The sequence below is a fragment of the Brachycentrus maculatus genome, unplaced genomic scaffold (assembly GCF_059751285.1).
Source record: "Brachycentrus maculatus isolate JH-2025_06_01 unplaced genomic scaffold, ASM5975128v1 h1tg000203l, whole genome shotgun sequence".
NCBI lineage: Eukaryota > Metazoa > Arthropoda > Insecta > Trichoptera > Brachycentridae > Brachycentrus > Brachycentrus maculatus.
This window is the reverse complement of record NW_028280954.1, coordinates 391,658-405,350: the sequence shown is the minus strand read 5'-3', so window position 1 is coordinate 405,350 and position 13,693 is coordinate 391,658. Positions and strand designations below refer to the sequence as shown.

At 38.6% G+C, this 13,693-nt stretch overlaps 1 protein-coding gene and 1 long non-coding RNA gene across 4 annotated transcripts; one reads left to right on the top strand and one right to left on the bottom strand.

The window, feature by feature from the left end:
- Nucleotides 1–357: 357 nt before the first annotated feature.
- Nucleotides 358–1,867, bottom strand: LOC148307234 (uncharacterized). 3 transcript variants are annotated; one of them, XR_015837881.1, is made up of 3 exons: nt 1,563–1,867; nt 990–1,433; nt 358–665 (listed from the first exon to the last, which is right to left on the bottom strand). It is a non-coding gene; the product is annotated as an uncharacterized LOC148307234 (long non-coding RNA). The 3 variants fall into 3 exon arrangements; XR_015837880.1 differs by having other exon boundaries at nt 1,303–1,433; XR_015837879.1 differs by having other exon boundaries at nt 1,303–1,433; nt 1,731–1,867.
- An 845-nt stretch (nt 1,868–2,712) lies between these two features.
- LOC148307233 (uncharacterized) lies at nt 2,713–12,846 on the top strand. The gene is made up of 6 exons (XM_088263763.1): nt 2,713–3,966; nt 5,439–5,568; nt 7,034–7,250; nt 8,577–8,818; nt 11,009–11,290; nt 12,599–12,846. Exons 1-6 carry the CDS (start codon nt 2,936–2,938, stop codon nt 12,680–12,682), a joined length of 1,986 nt encoding a protein of 661 aa, XP_088119889.1. The 5' UTR covers nt 2,713–2,935; the 3' UTR covers nt 12,683–12,846.
- Nucleotides 12,847–13,693: the final 847 nt, after the last annotated feature.

Genomic DNA, 13,693 nt, shown 5'->3' with positions numbered 1-13,693 from the left:
GACCCTGGACTGGTACCTGAAGCGAAAGGCTGATCACCTTTCCTTCGTGTATTTAACGATCAAGATAACACTGCTTCTATATAATGCAGTGCCCTATGCACCTTTGGGGTGCGGATAAGGGTTGGGAGGAGGATGTGTGAGGGGATGCGTAAAGAAGAATGTGTACAAAGACAAGAGTAGCGTGGTGTGGTGTTCTATTCTCTCTGCCTATCCCTGCGGAAGCGGCGTGATGGTCAGTTAGTTACTTTAGATTGCATTTCTGTAAAAAATTAAGGTCAATGTTGTAAGATCACAGAGAGCGGGATAGGATGATACTTTTCAAGGATCTCGGTCATTAATGAACAAAATAAAAACATATTTAAGAGCATAATATGTTTATTTTCAGGGGGGAGAGTATACATATATTAGTCACGATGAATAACTCCCAAGAAAATTGTGCAATAACACACGTTTCATGGTTATATCATCTATCTGCCTATACATATCTGCAAACACTAAAACAGTAATTACTGGCTACACATCCAAATAAAACAATGCCGAATCGTCCTCTGTAGTTTATATATTCTGATCCAGCGCTAGGAAATGAAACTGTCCAAAGCGCCAACACAATGGGGGAAATGGAACCCTTCTGCCGCGACAAGTCATTTGCCAATAGTTGTACGAGTCTGAAAAGGTAACAAAGTTACAGAATTAGTTTATATGTTTGAAAAATAATTGCGAGCATTACGACCCACTGAGCGATCTCCGATTATGAGGATATCAGACACCGGTATACACTGAGATGGTCTTATAAGGTATACAGTGGCAGGCTTCCCGGAGGGGCTGATATGAAGAGTTCCAACCTCATCATAAAACTGCTCGTGGAGCACAGATGGGGGCTGAAAATTTGTCAGCATCAAGAGTCCAGTCCGGTATTGCGATTGCAAGCTTCGGCGGGCTGGTCTTCTTACATCATATATCGAATATTATTTATTAATTATCATCCATACCTATTTCTTTGTGAACAAAACATGGCCAAGCATTGCACCCACTAGTAAATTGACATTTGTAACTGTATAAGTAAAACTGGAAAACCATTTCAAAATCTATACGCCACGTGCTGTAGTTATTTTTGAATGACATCTTTTGTGTTTGTTGAATCTTATTTTATATGCATATATTGCAATAAACAACATTATATGACAATAAATGTACTTGTAATTATGTTTGGCTTCTTTCTTACGAGTCCATGCTCGGATGATATGGCGCGATTAGTGTAACTCTTTATGAAAGGTGGGCTTCAAATAACATTTAATCGTTCACCTCTTGAGCGCTGGACACGCAGGGTATTTTCTTTAAAGGATATTTAAACTCGGCTTCTGCCATCCCGACAATGTTCCGAAATTTCCCAGGTGGCTCTGCCGACAGCTCAGAGTCGGTTGTCCGTACTTTACCTAAAATATAACATAAAAACGATAATAAAAACAGACTCGCTGTCAACGGACTGTCAGAATGACATTTCACACAAAGAAGATTGCACAGTTTTTCAGGCATGAAAAACAACAACAAAAACAGTTGATTACCTGCAATGCTGTTGATGGGGTCATTCGGGAGGTTATAGAATACATATTTCTTCTAATTAGCGCTTATTTGAGCAGCAGTCGAGACAAATTTCTTGCGTAATTTGTTTGACAGCTGTTTAGCAAACGGCGGAATGAGAGGAAACGCCTTACCAATAATGAAGTACTCACATTTCCAATACATAATAGTTATTTTCAACACGAGATCACCCGGCGTGTCATTTATCGTTTACAATGAATTATATAAATTAGTTTGTGCAATGAATTCATGACGGTCGCCCGGCCAGACTCGAACGAAGCTTATATACAAATATCATATACTAATGATGGCGCTGTAGGTATTCGATTTCGCGTCACATCGCCAGGTTGGCAGTGAAATCTTTCGTCTTTCCAAAATTCGTACTTGAACGTTACAAAACCAGAGAAAATGTAACAAAATCTACTATTTTCCTCGTCGTGAGTGACCAGCATGAGAACAGGTGTCCGCGAAGAATTTTAGGCGTGGGGTGGTTTGACTTTGTGAGTAATGAAGAGATTAGGCGTAGGTCGCAACAAATCTTGGTGACAACTGTCGTCAAGAAAAAGACGATTCAGTAGGGTTGACCATGTACTCTGCATGCCTCCAGGGAGCCGCCATTAAGCTTGCCTCTTTTACAAGGCATCAGGTTCGCGCCGCCCAGGACGACCACTACTGACAATTCGTCGGCAGCTCTCGTCTGAACTTCGGGACGCGGATCTGACTGGCGAGGATGCAAGGGAGCTGCAGCCGACAGAAAAGTCTGGAGACAGTTTGTGGACTCCATATGCTCCACATTGGGAGCGGATATGGTTAAAAATAACGCAAATTTAAAATTTACTAGACGCAAAAATTGGGCAAAACATAATTGCTGGAAAATATTATTATGGAAGACGTCTTTTTACTTTATTTTGTCGAGCGAATTTTTCCTTGATGCTTCCAGAGTTTTATGTAAACAAAGAAAATATTTTAAATACTTTTAAATTCGGTATATGTTCAATATGATATTCCTCCTGGGTGAGTGAAAATAGCCATTATGGAAAAATATTTAAATATTGTATGCTACGTGTATCTACAAATCTACAAAAAGACAAATCTATTGAAAATCTGCTCTCGTTTGCCAAGTGCAACTCTATCCGCGTTGGCAACACTGCATTCGCTACAAAATATAAAATTTAACCTCCAAAAACTTGTGCGGTACATGTGTGATATTGTTTTGAAAATATATTTCGAATACTACCGTTCGAAAGTTGAAAGTCTGAAACAAAGATATAAGCTGTTTCCTTCGAACATTATCATTGATAATGCTTTTATTGGTATACAAGTCTACTCGCTGTTAACGTTTTGATATTGGTAGAATATGGATTACGAAGTTGGGAGTATAGCAGATTTAATATCTGGAAATCACACACCTAACCGACGTAAAGTAGCGAAGAAACCATTGACTCCGGTAAAATTGCCCCCTTCTCTGAATGTCACTCCGCGACTACCCGAAGAAGTCAAGTCGCGAACCCCGAAACTGGCCTTCACGCCCGAAACATCGGGAAGAGTGTCGGTAAAAAAACAGTCACCCCAAAAAAGTGAATTCGACTCGCCAAAAAGTGCGCCTAAAAAGAGAAAATCTAAACTTTTTAATAACTTTCAATTTCTCTCGCAAATACCCGATCATGAATCCGGAAGCGACGATTTCGGCGAGGACAGCGACGAAGAGACATCTAAAAAGAAAAAAAAGTATAGCAAGGAAGACGCGAAGAAAGTTGTTAAAGAATATTTTGTAGGAAAAGAAGAAATAAACGGCGACCGACCCAGTTCAAAAAAGGAAAAAAATAAAAAGAATAAAAATCTGGAAGAAACAAATGACGCACAACATACTATTAGCGAAAAAAAATCTATTAAGAAAAAGAAAAAACATCTGCAGTCTGAAACAAGTGACAATAATATAGCACATAAGGAGAAGAAATCTATGAAGAATAAAAATAAACAAGCCATCGAAGAGACGGATAGGAATATTAAAGTTAAAAAGAAAAGAAAATCGGTGTCAGAAAATGAAGAATTCGATACAAACGGCAATGTTGAAGATAGCGGTTCCGAAAATAATTCCGACAATGAATTACCAGTGTCGGATAATGAGATGAATATTAATGCAGCCAACGCTGAAATAGAAGAAGATGCTGAGAGTGATGAAGACGCCAAGGACGTTCCGCTGACCGACTTCCAGAAGGCGGCTTCACGGAGAATAGAAAAGAAGCTGTTAAAAGATGAGAAGTTCAGTCCGGAGGAGATTGAGAAGACCCTGTTTGTTGGCAACATTCCCGTGTCGGTCTTGCAAAAGAACCACGAGAAGGTTTTGCGGAATAAGTTTTCTCCTTACGGCGGCATCGAAACCGTTAGGTTGGTATTTTAAAAGTGATGTCAATTTAAATTGTTCATTTTTTTTTTAAAGCCCCTACTTTAAGAGGCTTGCTGCAGGTAGGATAGCAAGGAAAGGGAAGGTAAATGAGAAACAAACACCCAGACCAATTGAAAATAAATCTTTCTGAATATATTTTGTAATTGGTGGGAATCGAACCCGCGATGTCAGTTTCGCAGTCGAGCGCCTATGCCACGGCGCCTGGTGTTTGATCAGCATATTCATTACTTACCTTCTACTTACTTACTTCAGCCTTCTTGTGTCCAGTATTGAAAAAAGGCCTCCCTCTTGGACTTCCACAGTTGTCTGTTGGATGTGACTCTCTCCAAACTCAAAGCACAGTAAGGGACATTTTTTTTATGGTACGTTTTTGCATTGTTGGACTAAGTAGACTCTACTCAGTCCAAAAATGCAAAAAAAATGTATTACAAAAAAATGTCCCTTACTGTGTTTTAAGTTTGGACTGCCGTGCTGGCCCGCCGCTTTCCTAATGCCATCGGACCATCTTGTCCGGGGCCTACCCTTACTTTTGCATCCTGTTCTAGGCCTCTAGTCAAGCACCTAATCTAAAAATGTTTAAATCCCTTTTAAGGGCCGCAAGAGCATGTCCGTAACAGGTTTATATAAATGATAATTTTTTTTTTATTATATTCCATTCATACGTCCATGACTGATCATTCTTTCTCCCCATAACGTCTCAGTTTCTCATTAATCCTAGACCACAGGACTATCGTTAAATGTACAACGATAAGAAAAACTTATATTTTACCAAAAACATTGACTGAAAACATTAGAAAAATAAGTGCAACATATTTTTTGAGACAACATTTTGAGTGTGTTTAAATACTTGTTCACAAAATCTGGATTATCTCCAATTACAGGAGTTATTTTCATATTATAAAGTGATCACTTAAACCAGCCTATGACAGTCGTCAGCCCCGTAAATGCCCAAATTTCCATATTCTTCAGCTTTGATGAGATGTTAAAAAATAATATGTTTTTTGAGAACTTTATATGAAATATATATATATATATAAACCCCTTATCCGCACCCCAATGGTGCATAGGGCACTGTGTCGTATAAACGCAGTGTTATCTTGATTGTTAACACATGAAGGAAAGGTGATCAGCCGTCCGCTTCAGGTACCAGTCCAGAGTAATATTGAATACAGTGAAAAAATCACTTAAATGAATATTTGACCCCCCCTGGGAATTGAACCCGGGACCTCCAGAACGGTAACCGAGCGTGCTGACCATTACACTACGGAGGTGAACATATGAAATACGAACATAAAATATCAGTAAAAAATTAAGATACTTGCTATTATAGTTGTCACTACATTCTTTACATGTGTTGACTCAATACAACCCATATATTGGATGTCCGTTGTAAATTTTTCAAATGTCATGTAATCTAGGGTTATAAATCATGTAAACTTATTTTGACTTTCAGGATAAGGAATATTCCACTGCCGGATTTTAAAACTAAACCCAAAGTGGCTTTGATTGAGAAAAAATTCCACGCCGAGAGGACGACTGTCATCGCGTACATCAAATTTAGAAATGCCGCTTCTGTGGAAAAGGTAAAACAAAAAGCAAAGATACTAATAAAATGCTTGATGTATTGCTAAATGGGTAATCCACATCTTGTCTACGGAGGCATGAATTTGTATGGATATTTTTTGAGATAGTCCTAGTGATATTGAGAGAAGTGACAGTGAAGTGGATACCGATTCCGATAGTGGTTCTGAAGTAATTAGAGAAGCTGTAAGAGGTCCTCGGTTTATGCGAATGATTTTCAGTGATTCTGAAGATGATTCTGATGGGGATGTTGATGATATGGACTTGTCAGACAGAGCTGTTGTGGAACTCCAGAAGTTACAAAATTTATAATTAAAATGTAACTTCGTTTTAAAATCACTATAAATATTTTATTATAACTTAATTATAATGTCTACCGGTTTCGAAGCTAACCGCTTCTTTATCAAGTTATCTTCTTTATAAAGAATCGGTTGGCTTGGAAACTGGTAGACATTGTAATTATTTACAATAAAATATTTATAGTGATTTTAAAACAAAGTTACTTTTTAATTATAAAATGGAAAATCACAAAGTTAGGGCTTGAAAAATAAATTATATTTAAAAAATTCCATAAAAATCTGAAAACGTAGATGGTTTTACCTCTATGTTTATTTCAGATGAATTTTTGGACAAAAGTGACTTAGATTTTGCCTGAGCTGTGTTCTTTTTATTTTTATAATTTGTCCTATGTTCAAACGGGGTAAGCTAAATAAATACTTCACCAAATTCTCAAATGGTGGCGCTACAATCAGCTGTACTTGCAAATGTATCAAAAATTGTACTTATCACTCGTATGAGAAAGTGAAACACAATGTTCAAATTTATACATTATAACATGGAGAAAAATGCTGAGAAAGTACAGACTTCGAGGTGGATAACAATATATGTATTAATCAAATCTATACTCTCAAAAGCATTGGCTAACATGTAAGGCGCAGAATGGAAAAGAACATGGTAGTTTGCATTGCGTACAGATACAGCGAATGCAGATTTTTGCCTAGTACCTCTCCGACGCACGCTAAGCTTTATTTGATTTTGGAGATCAGGGCTGTCCAAAATATTGTTAAAATTCTTATATAGCAGGACCAAATCTGTAATTTCCCTTCTATCACTAAGATTTATTAATTTTAGCTGCTTCATTATGCAATTATAATCTAACTCATCAATATTTAGATTAAAATGAATGTATCTAAGGAAGTTGTGTTGTACTCTCTCTACGCTGTCAGCGTGTATAGCATAATGAGGAGACCAGACTGTGGAGCCGTATTCCAACTTACTTCTAACTAGGGTAACATACAAGGACTTTAATGCATCGATAGATTTAAAATCCCTAGTTTTTCTGATCACAAAACCAAGAGTTTTAGTACTGGGTAGTGTTTGGTGTTGTGGCAACAATGAAGACTCATCAGATGTTGCAGTCCCAGTTCATTCCCGATGGTCGCCGGGTGTATATTTGTACATTTCTAGGCCCTGGTGGAGAACAATTCGCTCCTGGAAGGGAACCATTTGCGGGTGGACAGGTGTCACCAGAGCAAGAAGGTGCCGGTGGACAGCAGGAAGACGGTGTTCCTGGGCAACTTGCCCTTCAACGTAGAGGAGGAGACCATCAGGACCATGTTCCAGAACTGCGGCCCCATTGTCTCCATACGACTCGTTCGCGACAGGCAAACCCAAATTGGAAAAGGTATTATAATTATTATTCTGTTGAACCTATTAGCAACCAAATTAAAGGGGTCTTTTTACAAAGTGTGATACATACATATATGTATATACAAATGTATCGTATGGGCACAAAGGATGCAGAGAACCTAGTGTACGCGATGCGGCGACTAGTTCTCGCGCGCACAAAGTACCGTAGTACCGCAGGTGCTGGTGTCAGCGCAGAGCGGCCGGGCGTCAGAAATCCGCGGCCGTGCTCGACGGTGGATCTGCCTGCGTAGAGATCCACCGAAAGCCCAGAGATCCCTTGCGATCGCCGGTAATGCGAAATCACCGGCAGGCGCAACCTGCATCAGGCAACCGGGTCGTAAGTCCGGTATCGCTCCGTCGGGCCGTGGCGGCTCCGCCGTCGTCCAGTCTGGGCGCAGTCAGCTCCAAAGTATATCCGAGTCCAAATCCAGGGGGTAGCGGCGGTCGAATGTTCCTTGGGCGAAGTCCGGGCGGGCAGCGAAGTCAGGAAGAAGCGGGGGCGAAGAGAAGTAAACACAGCGGTAGTCGATCGAAATCTGATTTATTTGTCAAATGGTCCCCTATATATACTGGCTCTGGGTGCCTTACCGCAGCGTCGCCCGGCTGCGCCTGACCAATCGCAGAGGGGGGTATGTCCACCAATCACGGCGTAGAGGGAGCGAAGGCATTCGCGTGCTGTCTCCCTCTTGCACGTATAAGGACATCCCCACATAGCGCACCACAGAGCACTATACAGGTCACAATTATTCATTCTACAATATTTCTTAAATTAGCCTGAGCTATTTTTTCCTCGGTATGGGTAAAAACCACCCCCGAAGGAGACACATTACAGTCTTTATTGAGGGGGCAGTACATTGCTAACACATACCGAGGTCCCTAGGCTATTTAAATCTATTTTTCTTATTCCATGTACGTCAGCTACACCTAGACATATTGCAAACCATTCAATCGCCATGGATCTTCCTCGAAAAACATCTAGGTAGACCAAAAAATTCATGGATGCTACAAAAAGATAACACCATTCGAAGGCATGACGTTGTATATGATAGAAGGACCTACAACCTGAGGACGAGAAGAGCTTACCCTAATAGTCTACAAAGGCGATAAGTTGGGATGGAGCAAGGAAGAAGAAGTTACATTTGAATGTGCGCGTGTTTTACATACTGGTGTTTTCATTTTTTTGTTACAGGTTAAAACATGCTATGACACTGCCATCTGTTGAACGCAACAGTAACACACCCAATACTAAACACATTGGTAATGGCGGACATCATGCTTCTGTTTCCATCAAATTGTGAATGTATTTTATGACATTTTCCAGGCATTGGATTTATCAACTTTGAGAAGTCAGACGGAGTGGAGCTGGCAATGTCGATGGGCGAGGAGGATTTGAAAATCAAGAAGAAGGTCATCAGGGTCCAGAGGTACAATGCGGGAGGCAAGAAGAACGACACAAGGGGGAAGCCCAGAGAGAACAAGGTGGTGGGCAAGCGCTACCAGAAGTTCCATCAGGCAACTAATATTGAGCAGCCCAAATCCTATGGAAAGAAACGAGATGAGCAGGTCAGATACAATCTATATTTAACCGGTTAACTGCCGGCAGGTACATGTATGGCGGTACCCAGCACGCCGCCAATTTTACCACAAAAGTAAAACCTTTTAAACATATTGTTATTAGAAGTGTATTAACGTTTATTTATAAAACTTGCCAAATAAATGAAGAGCGCGCCAGTCGTTCAGTCATTTACCCATAATCATAAAATTAATTGTTCATGGTGCAGGGTTGTCACAAAATTTGTCATAGAAAATATGAAAACTAAATAATATGTCAAAAGTAATTGTTTATGTTAGTTTAATATTAAAAGTCGACACTAAAATCACTGTCATTAGATTCGGCAGTGACGGCAACTCGCTGATTATTGGACAACCCTGAGCGCCATTAGTTGTTCCGACGACAAAGTTCTTTTTAATTTACGTTTAAAGTGGTAAAAAAAATCTGTTTCAATTCTAAGCATGCAAAGATATTCTTAATAGATATGCGTTCAATACAGTTGTACATTTTAAATAATTGATTTTCTTTACTAAAAGCCCATTTAAAACGGCGCGTCTTAAAACATAATTTTTGTATGATCGAAAATTATGCTCTTGACCATTAACCGGTTAACACGTTAAACATGGAACTGGCAAAGGATGAAAGCAGAGAGAACGCTGTTGAAATGCGCTCCCTCAGTCGATTGTGTGAATAATAATTGAATGACAGAATTAAAAACCAAGATATAAGAAAGGAATATAAGGCTGAACAAGGAATAATTCAGAAGATTAGGTAGATTTCTTTAAGGTGGTGTGGACATGTGGAGCGAATGGATAGCGAGAGAATGACTAAGAAAATATATGTGGCAAATGTGAGCGTGTGAACAGAACGAGGACGGCCGAAAAAGACTTGGCAGATCAATCAGAAACTAAAATCTGGTGGTGTCAAAAGTCTGCGTAATCGGAGGGCATGTATTTCTAGATGTATGGATGTGAAGGAGGCGAGGAGTGTGTGTCAGGACAGAAGAGTGTGGCTTTCCTCCCTCTCTGCCTACCCCTGCAGAGAAACAGCGTGATGTTAGCAGTAGCCATACGCATTTACAAACTATTTTTGACCAGATCAATCAAAACCTAAAATCTGGTGGTGTCAAAAGTCTATGTAATCAGAGGGCATGTACGACTAGATGTATGGACGTGAAGGAAGCTAAGAGTGTATGTCGGGATAGAAGAGTTACGTTCCTTCCTCTCTGCCTACCCCTTCAGCGAAACGGCGTGATGGTAGTAGTAGTCATATCGCTCACTCCTTTCAAGAACGTCGTAAATCAAAAAACTTGATTTTTCAGGAGAACGTTTTTAAAGTTTAAAAATATAATACAATGTATTAAAAATAAATATCAAGCCACTTCTTGAACTTTTTACTGTGCATCAGAACTTTTTAGGTACATAAACCCTGAATGTTTTTTCTCCATTTGAAAAATATTTAGTATATTTAACCCGTAAGCTGCGGATCGCATCTATTGTCGTTTTTTATAGAAGTACCGTTGACTGCGGATCGCATGCATAGTCGTTTTTCAACTTTACGTACTTATATCAACACCTATGGATAATTTTTTGAGTTCACTTAAATTTGGTTCGAGGCATGGATGAATTAGTTCTCTTTGATTTATTGTCATAAAATATCAAAATTATTTTAATTTAGTGCCAACTTTATCGTGAATACTTCCGGTCGGCTCGTGCTCCGCAGATACGACAGGTAGTCTTCTATACAGCCGCCATACTTTAGGCCGCGAGTCCGTAAATGTTAATATTTTTGTGTAAATACACCATAAAAACATAATAAGTAAAGTGCATTGTATACTGTGAACATCTATGATGGATATCCGAAAGTTTCACTACAAAAAATAGGCAAAAATATGTTTTTTTTTGTCAAAAATATTGTAATGTAAAATAATCCAGCACGGGACGGAAAGTTTGACACTCGAAATCGAGCAGCTTAGAGGTTAAAGAAATAATTTAACAAAACCTTTTCTTCAAAATGCAAAAACAACACTTTCTGCCCTGTAGCGGGTAAATCTTAAGTTAAAAATATGCCTCTTTTGCTGGGATATAGTACATTTTCTGGGCATTCCGAAAACATGCACAATTGAAAATTGACAATTTTTGATTTATGACGTTCTTGAAAGGAGTGAGCGATATGCATTTACATACTATTTTTATTTTCAGGGTAATAAAAAACGAAAGCGCAATTTGGATGGAAACTTTAACGAGAAGCGCAACAAACCAGACAGAGGCAACAATGAAGAAAAAGTGACTGAAAAACAATTCAAAAAGTTTAAGAGGACCTCGGAGTCTGAGGGGAATATGGCCGAGAAGGTTGTGGAGAAGCCGGTTGAGAAGAGCAGCGATAGTGCTTCAGGAAATGTGGAGAATGGAGCGGATGAAGCAAAGCCGCGTAGAAAAGAAAGAAGCATGGAGTACAAGGGATTGATTGCAAAGAAGAAAAAGGTAATTAATGCTTATTTATTGTATTCTCAATATTATTAATATTTAAAGCATTTACTTTGTGGTTAGTCATTTTTACTTTTTTTTTTTTTTTTACAAAAAACGTTAATAAAATTAGTATATAACCACTCACCGAGATTTTTATGTCTACCGGTTTCGAGACGTACCCGTCTCTTCGTCAGGACAATTCACACACTCAAAACTACACAAAAAGAATGGTGCTATGGTGGCGAAAGGTAGTATTGTTTGCATGCTGTGGTAGTGATTGTCCTGACGAAGAGACGGGTACGTCTGAAACCGGTAGACATAAAAATCTCGGTGAGTAAAATCACTAACACAGCATGCAAACAATACTACCCTTCGCCACCATAGCACCATTCTTTTTGTGTAGTTTTGAGTGTGTGAATTGTCCTGACGAAGAGACGGGTACGTCTCGAAACCGGTAGACATAAAAATCTCTTTGAGTATACTAATTTTATTAACATTTTTTGTAAAAAAAAATTAAATAAGTACTTATTTATTGTAACTGCGGACAGTTGGTAGAATTATTGGGTAATACATATATCCAAAATAAAACAAGGTTTTTGTTGGATTGAATTCTACATTTATTTATGTATGTCTTCTTAGGACATTATCAAACACTCTATTCAAACACACTAATTAATGCTATTCCAAACTCTAAGGGCGCTTGTGCACTACGGGAATTTCACTGTCCGGCAGTCCGGTTAGCATGATAAAATGGATGATTTGCTTGTGCTTTTGGCCGTTTTTCTTTGGATTGATCGGTACGTGATCGCGGTGCGCGTAAACTTCATCACGCTAAACATTCGTAGTCTTTTTTATTTTTAAAAACCTGACTGCCGGACGGTAAAATTCCGTGTAGTGCACAAACGCTCCAACAGTACTAACAAACTATCCAATCTGACGATTTTAATACAATTTTTTTTGCATTTCACTTTGTAATATAATCACAAGTACAAAAATGTTCTGTTATATTAATATTATTTGTGTCCGTCCCTGTAGTGAAATGATCAGCAGGCTCGGCTACCATTCTGGAGGTCCTGGGTTCGATTCCCAGGGTGGTCAAATAAATACATATAAGTGATTTTTTTCACTCTAATATTTATTCTATATTACCCTGGACTGGTACCTGAAGCGGAGGGCTGACCACCCTTTCTTCGTGTGTTAATGATCAAGATAACACTGCGTTTATATGATGCAGTGCCCTATGCATCATCAAGGGTTTGGAGAAGAAGAATATGTTACTACTGTTAATTTTCTGTTATTAACTGAATTTTACCTTTTTTTCAGAAACAAAAATTAAACAAGGCAATATTGAAGAAGAAGAAAATTAGCAAAATCCTCCTCCACGATGCTAAGACCTCAAAACAATAACGTCGTATCTAAACTCTAACACTTTCCATTTTATACCTTATGGAATCAGACCAATATTTGAATGAGCAATTTTATTTCTACCATCATATCATTCATGTTTATTTTCAAGTATCTTCACTGTGAATTTATGAAAAGAAAATAAATAAACAATAACATTTTACAAATTTTTTTCATTTTTATTTCCAATTATGTATTTAATATTGACTCACTAACTAACCGTCCTGTCGCTTACCCGCAGGGGTAGGCACAGAGAATAGAACGCCATATCGCTCTATCTTTGCAAGCATTCTACGCCTCTTCCACATTCATGCATCTCCTCATAAAGGGTTATTTTTTTGTTGCTTTAGTTTTTTTTTTAAAAAAAAACATAAAATTCAGAGAAATGCATGAAATCTTTATTTGAATCGATAGTACGGTCCATATAATTAAATGTTTGAAGATTATTTCATTCAAATGTTGACCGCGGCTGCGCCTCAAATGGTCCATCCGCTTATTCCAATTTTGGCATACACTTTCCAACATTTCGGCCGGTATCTCAGGGAGTTTAATCGACCCACTGAAGCGGCTATTCGGGTTATTGTGACTAAATTTCGCACCAAATTTACATTGTTGGATATATCGACATACAGAGCTACCAATGCATCCAGAAAAAGTTACTGTTTGGTGCGGATTGTGGGCTGGTGGCATCATTGGACCGTACTTCTTCGAAGATGATGCGAATCGCAATGTAACTGTGAATGGTGAGCGCTACCGGGACATGATATCCAACTTTTTTTTGCCCAAAATGGAAGAACTTGACTTGCATGACATGTCGCTCACTCCTTTTAAGAACGTCATAAATCAAAAATCGTCAATTTTCAGTTGTGCATGTTTTCGGAATGCCCAGAAAATGTACTATATCCCAGCAAAAGAGGCATATTTTTAACTTAATATTTACCCGCTACAGGGCAGAAAGTGTTGTTTTTGCATTTTTAAGAAAATATATTGTTTAATTATTTTTTAAAATATAAT

Coding starts and splice junctions, on each gene's coding strand:
- LOC148307233 (XM_088263763.1), top strand. CDS start 2,936: ATGGATTACGAAGTTGGGAGTATAGCAGATTTAATATCTGGAAATCAC. Junction 3,967..5,438: donor GGCGGCATCGAAACCGTTAG/GTTGGTATTTTA, acceptor TTTGACTTTCAG/GATAAGGAATATTCCACTGC. Junction 5,569..7,033: donor ATGCCGCTTCTGTGGAAAAG/GTAAAACAAAAA, acceptor GTACATTTCTAG/GCCCTGGTGGAGAACAATTC.